Source organism: Coturnix japonica, chromosome 1, assembly GCF_001577835.2.
Source record: "Coturnix japonica isolate 7356 chromosome 1, Coturnix japonica 2.1, whole genome shotgun sequence".
NCBI lineage: Eukaryota > Metazoa > Chordata > Aves > Galliformes > Phasianidae > Coturnix > Coturnix japonica.
Window position 1 is genome coordinate 72,478,382 of NC_029516.1, and position 6,943 is coordinate 72,485,324.

The 6,943-nt window shown below is 47.2% G+C and overlaps 1 protein-coding gene across 1 annotated transcript in view; it reads left to right on the top strand.

Annotated features, from left to right (window-relative positions):
- IGSF11 (immunoglobulin superfamily member 11) overlaps positions 1-6,652 on the top strand; it is an 84,550-nt gene extending 77,898 nt beyond the window's left edge. The window contains exons 4-7 of the mRNA XM_015876114.2: positions 421-576; positions 1,537-1,659; positions 1,882-2,032; positions 2,688-6,652. Coding sequence (XP_015731600.1) covers positions 421-576; positions 1,537-1,659; positions 1,882-2,032; positions 2,688-3,138 — 881 coding nt within the window. The 3' untranslated portion in view covers positions 3,139-6,652. The remainder of the gene's footprint in view (positions 1-420; positions 577-1,536; positions 1,660-1,881; positions 2,033-2,687) is intronic.
- The last annotated feature ends 291 nt before the right edge of the window (positions 6,653-6,943 follow it).

The window sequence follows — 6,943 nt, forward strand, 5'->3', positions numbered from 1 at the left end:
GATGCTACCTAGAGTGTTAAATAGCACAGAGTGTGTGCAATTATAAGGCAGTGAAAACAAAACCAAATCACAGGAAATTCATTTTGCAGCCCTCTTAGTTATTGCCACTCTTGATGTCCCAAGAGTTGAAGTCTTCACCTGTTTGTCTCTAGAGATTTGTTTAAGACAAGTGGGTCCTGGGAAACCAGCTGTCCATTACCTTGATGGGCTTTTCAGTCAGGAATCTTTGTGTATTGTCATCCCTCAAATCTCAATGGGTTCTTGTCTGCTACCTCCTTTCTGGGCTTTGTCTGCTTCTCATTCCCATTCAGCTCATGCCATGCTTTTTGATTTCCCCTGCAGTGCATCCAAGAAAGAGCCCGTACTCTACTGTTTGATATTTTTCCTGATCTGCTGTCACTTTCCCCTCTTCTCTCGTAGTTCCTCCTTCTGCCCCGCTTTGCAGAATCCAAGGGTCCTTGGAAGTGGGCAGCGATATCACACTGACCTGCAGCTCAGAAGAAGGCATCCCCCGGCCAACATACCTCTGGGAGAAACTGGACAATGTTCCCAAGTTGCCCCCGACTGCCACACAAGGTGCTTGTTCTGTTGATTATCCTCTTATTTCCCAGGCGGCAGCCTGGTCTTTCCTTTATATGAGCTGCCAGAGATGACATGGCTCTCTGAGTGTCTGCCATCACTTGCATGATCACTTGTTTGGAATGAAGATTCCTGGAGTGCTTGGAGGCTGTGCTGGACTAGGTACTCACCAGCAACCAGTTAAAGTTTCATCTTACTTTGGTATGGAACCAGTGTTCCCAGTTGAGGAACAAGGATCTTTATGAATGGGAGCGAGAGAATATGGTTGCCAGACATTTGCATGTCTGGAGATTTCAGCTGCCACCTCACCTGCACAAGGCTCATAGATTGGAAGATATAAGGAAGGCAGAATCATTCCACGAAAATCCTTTTCACACTGAGTATGTTGTGAGTGTAGCTATCTTTCACATGCATGTAAAAGCAAGGCTCTGATCCGATTGAATATTGCCCAGCCAGTAAAGTATTATCCGTGAGGTTTCTTAGCCTACCTGTCCTGACCAAATGGAGACAACAGTACTTTTGTCTTGCTGTATTTTCAAAATGCACAAGAATTTTAGTATTAGGTAATTCAGGAATAAGGAAAATTGGAAGAGCGAGGAGTTGGAGAACTCAGGGATGGGAAAGCAGGGTGCTGCAGGGTAGAGCTCAGTATAACAGGTAGATCTGGGTATAGGCAATTACACGTCTCTTCTTTCCTCCTTTCTCTCGCATAGTAATATGAGCCCCAAGCTTTCATTTGCAGAAATTCATCTGTAAGAAGAAAAAGAAACATCTAGTGTAAGCTCCTTAAGACCTAATCTTGTGTGTGTGCACAGTGCTTCCATCTCAGGGTTACTTCCTAATTTATTTATCTCTTAAGAGTCTCACACATCAATTCTCTATTTGCTGGATTTGCCTTTTCATGGTTTTCCTTAAGCCCGGGGGAGGGATTTAAATCCTTCTTTTCTCTCTAACTAGACCAAGTCCAGGGCACTGTCACTCTCCGAAATATCAGCACTGTGTCCTCAGGTCTTTACCAATGCGTGGCTTCAAATGCCATTGGAACCAGCACTTGCCTTCTGGACCTGCAAGTCATTGCACGTAAGTATTTTGCCAAGAGAGACTTGGTCAACTGCTTCTGTCTTCTGACAGTAACACGTGTAACCGTGTTTGCTGTGAACCAACTTGTGCTTCTCTATCAGAATATCATTGTACTCTGGAATGGGGATATTGCCTTTCTCTGCTTCTAAGCTTCAAATGCTCACAGGTGGCCACAGCCCAGCCCTGATTTCTTCTTCATTCTCTGTTCCCTCCTCCCCACAGCCCACCCCTGGAGCATCGGCCTGATTGCTGGAGCAGTGGCCACAGGTGCTGTCGTGCTTATTGTCTGCGTTGTGTTGGTGGCCATAGCACTGTTTTACTGGAAAAATAAACACAAAGAAGAAGAAGAAGAGGAGATTCCCAATGAGATAAGGTAGGGGTCAGCGAAATCTGGTGGCTGGAAACCCCTATTCAGCCAGCAAAAGCAGCAGCCAGCAGGAGGGCAAGCATGCTTTTCATAATACCTAGGTTTGTTCCCTGGGGTAGGGAAAGGCCTCTGTATTTGTCCAAAAAATAGCAGAAGCAAATGAATAATAGCAACTACAGATTTTTCTTTCCAAATTGCCTTTATTGGGAGCTTCAACTTGGTATTATTACCTATGTAGGAGAGTGACTGTACACGTGGTGGGGATCTGGACCCACAATATCAGATATTAATAACTAAAAAGCTCTATAGGTAAAGCTGTGATGTTCTCTGGTGTTACAAATGCAATGTTTCCCTCTGGTAGTTTCCTGAAGCTTCGATTAATTGGCTGTACAGACATAGCTGTACTGACTGGCTGTGACAGCCACTGTTTTGGCCTGTTACAAACCTGAGTATGCTTTGCTTCCCTCAGTGGTAGGCACATGAAGCAGTGAATGTGTACAGATGTGGGTCCCATAAAAAGGGATGAGTGAACAGGCCAAGGAGTGATGCCAGTTCATGCTGGTGCCTTGACCTTTTATTTGACGGTATTGCCTCCTGTGGGGGAGGATTTGTCAAAGCAAAGCAGCATCCTTCCTGTGCCCTCACGCTCTCTCTTTCCCAGAGAGGATGACCTGCCACCCAAATGCTCCTCCACCACCAAGACATTCCACGCTGATGCATCCTCATCGGAGAACGACACCCTCACTTCCTCCAACACCTACAACAGCCGCTATTGGAATGATCCCAAGGCCAATCATGCCACAGACTCCTTCACCCGCTTTAACAACAGTAACGACGCCCGCCAGCCACCCTTCTCCCGCTCAGGGAGTACAAGCGCTCGTCCTGTCTATGCCAATGGCGGCCACCCCTCCCCGGCTGCCCCTAAGACGCTGGTGGTGACAGCCAGCACAGCACCATCCCCACAGGAGGTGGCCCGGAGCAATGGCTCAGTTAGCAGGAAGCCTCGGCTTCCGCACACCCGCTCCTATGCTGTCAGCCAGGCCACGCTGGAGCGGATTGGGGCAGTTCCTGTCATGGTGCCCGCCCAGAGCCGGGCTGGCTCACTTGTGTAGGGGCACAGTGGCAGCTGAGAGCTGAGCAAGGGCCTCGTGTACCAGAGGAGCGAAGACATGGCTGAGAGACCCTACTCCTTCCTGAAAGGCAGTGAGGCAGAGGTTGACCTCCCAAGACCACTGCCAATCACTGGGACAGCTTCAGCCATGCTGCAATGCCCCCCAGCTGTCGGGGCTCCACCATGGACACCACAGATGTGCCAAGGCCACAGGGCATTGGGTGCCCTCCCTGCCTGCTGGGCCCTGGCTGGGACCCCCTCCCAGCCTAGCCTCAGGGCTTTCGCTTTTGTTTCCAGTTTGTTTTGTTGGGGGTCATTTCTGTTCATTTGGGTCTTTCAGGGAGGTTTTGGGAAGATATATATATATATATTTTTCTGTTGTTGTTGCTGTTTTATTTCTAAGAGGAAAACGACCAGTGTGCAGCAGGGAAGGCCAAAAGGGGAGGGGTGCCAGACAAGGTATACCTTGTCATGGAGGCTGTGACCCCCTCTTTGCCTGCCCAGCCCTGCTGTTGGATGAAAAAGATTGTTGGGATGGGGACAGCCATGAAGAGGCCGAGCTGGAGGGGCAAGTTGGCAGCACAGCTACCAGCCAAACTGGGGGTAAGGCTGGACAAGGACGTGGGCCAGGGAGTGTTTCTCTTTATTTATTTTTTTGCTGTTCTTCCCCTCAACTCTGACACAAACACACACACACACACACACACTCATGCACGCACAGGTATTCCTCAGGCTGGGTGTTTTTCAGCTGCTGTCAGAGCTCTGTTCATGGCTGTGGAGAGTGCTGCTGTCTCAGCCTCTGTCCCTGAGCAGCTCTGTGCAAAGCAAAGCTGGTACAGGCCCTGTGGCTTTTATTTGGTGTTGCTGGAGTTATCCTGGAGGCAGAGTCCTGAGCAGAGCCTGCTGCACCTGGGCTGCTCTTATGTGGGGTGAGGGGCTTTGGACCTCACAGCTCTGGTGTTTGCATGGTGGGCTTTCCTTATTGGGCTGCCTAGAGGGCTTCCCTGCACAGCAGGGCACGTGTTTGCTTGCGGCTCTCACACAGAGACACCATAGTTTTTGTTCCCCTTCTCCCACACATGTGAACTTCCCGGATGCTGAGTTTGGCAGGGTTTATTTCCAAAACCTTTTCCTTAGAAAGAGTGAAAGCAGGGACTCAGTGGAAGATGTAACTCTGTGGAAGCCCATGTGCTGTCGCTCTGCCTCCCCTACTTCCCGCACTGGTACTTATGGCACCTGCTGATGGCTCTGCCATCTCCTTACAGCCAGGGGGTGACTGTGGCTGGCACCTGTCCTTTTACTTCTTCTATTGCAACTAAATAGCCTTAATCAAAGCCAAGAGTTGAAATCACTCAAGGGACCTGATGCCGTTGGAGGGATGGATTAAGGGCTTGGATTTTTCCTCCTGAAAGAGCCCTGGCTCAGCAGAGCCATGCCTGGATGGGTATCCCCAAAGTCCTGTGTAACACCAAGCCTTGCATTTGTAAAGGCAGTGGTTACCTCCAAAAGTACCGGAGACCTCCCAGATCTGATCTGCTCTTGGAAAAAGCAATGTGAGTGTTCACAGGTACATTTCTGTAGCTCTCACACTGAAAAAAGGGTCACTTTAAGCCAAGAGACTTCCTCATCCCCTTTTCCTTATCCCGGCACGGCTTTACTTTCCTTAGCAGTGCACAAACCTTGGGCAGGGCCTTCTGCCTGAGCTGTACCTTTCAAATGCAAGCACATGCTCTGAGAAGGAGGGGGGAGAGTTGAAAGTTGGGTTCTCACACAAACACACTTGCTTTTGGGGAGGTTGTGTGCTCCTGGGCAGCAGTAGGCTTGAAGCTTGGCTGAGATTTTGTGCCTTCTTTGCTTAAAATAAAGAAAAAAGAAAAAGAAAAAAAGAAAAAAAAAAAGAAAAAAAAAGAGAGAAAAAGAAAAAAAAACAACCAACAAATCCCAGCCTCCCTTCCTTCCCTGTCCTACACAACTCCATCCAAGAATGAGTGCAGACCACTGTGGTGGCACAGACAGGGAGTTGCTGTGTGTGTACACACGTTCCAGAGGAGCAGTCCTCTTCCCTACCTCTCTTTGCTGCTGCATAGTAGGACTGATTAGGGAAAGAAGGGTTGCTTTTGAAACCCTAATGTGGGAAGGGAAGAAAAAGCATTCAAAGAAAAGCCCGTACACGTTCTCTCTGCTTTGGAAACAATCCCTGTGTGACTTTTACAGGAACACTGCCCTCAGCAGGCCCTCTCCTCTAGTAGGAAAGCTCTTCTTGTTCCTACCTTCCATCAGACTGTTCGCTCCTCTTTCTTTGTTCTTTCTAATTGTATAAAATTCAATAAAACTTTATTCATATAAAAAAAGGACTTTTTACTGCTTGCTGCTGCTTCCCCTTTCCCCCCTGTTCCATAGCTACAATGAATTTGACTGTTGGTACTCATCCTCAATATGACCGTCAGTAAGCAGTGACCGTGCAACCATGAACTTGGGACAGCCAGTTTGGTAGTGCACCCTGCTATTATAGCCCTGTTTTGCTCATTCATAATAACAACACCTTGCCCTTGAAGGTACAATTTCCCAGGCTTGCAAGATCTCTGCTTCCCTAGACAAAGATGAGTTCTGTTTTTTGCCATTTAGGAAATGGGGATCCTTTGCGCTGCTTTGAGTGATATGGGAAAATGTTTTTGTCACATTTCGCTTTCCAGTCTGAGACAAGGCATGTTCAACCCTGATGCAAAAGTCTATGGCGGTCACCAGGAAGGCCCTCTCTGACTTTCGTGGGCTTCTGAATAGATTTGATGGGGGAAACTATCAGGAGGTTAACTGATGTTCTGAGCACCATGGGTAGAGCATTATGCTTCCAGGGCATAAGGGGACTGGGAAGCACATACCTCTTGGTATCAACAGCTGCTAGCAGAAAGTTATGAGGCCATTCTGATGTTTTGCTATTTTTTCTTCTAGGCATTTTTTTTTCTTTCTCATTTTCCTTTCTTCTCTAAACTCCTCCAGATAGTCTGAGAATGATTATTTAAACCAGAAAACTGCAGATCCACCAGTGGTGTTAATTCAGCCCTGCTGCCCTGCTGCACACATATCTTGCTCTCATTCCATGGTATTTTTCAACACCTAATTTAAAATACTCCTTTGAATGTATTTTCAGCTGCCGGCTTTACAGTAGATGAAATGACTGCATTGCCATTATGGGAAAGTTGCTGTAGGTATCTTAATGTTTGCATTTTTCATCTTTTGATTGTGCAACCTTGATGTGACATTAATAGTGCCTTTGCATTTGATTCCCATGATAGTCCTGTCAGTATTCTGCTCTCCTATCCATTCCTTGCCACTGGCTTGCCCTTCACATCATTTTTTTTTTTTTCCTGTGCATCTCCGTCTATTGATCTATAGCAGAATTTCCCAAGATACAAGACAGTTTACTATGTTTGTTCAGCACCTACTGTGCTGGTGTTTGAGCTGTAAGTTGTACCAAATGAGGCATTGCTGTAATACAAATTCCTAGCTAAAAATAATACCAGTTAGAGGTCTTGATAGTGAGCGGCTATCATTAAAAAAACAAGCAGAGGCTCAAGCTGTTACAGTTGTAAGTGGAAGTCCCTACTGAAATGCTTGAGTTTTCCAGCAGCCTTCAACCACAATTGTGTGGTGGGAATTGCCCCACATTGTGAATGTCACCAACGTTACTTTATGATGTTACCCATCATGCCCAGATGCACACACTTCAGCAAACCCTTGCTAAAACTCAGACAACTTGTCTTGAACATTTCCAAGGCAGAGAGCAAGGAAAACTGGGAGAACAGGTA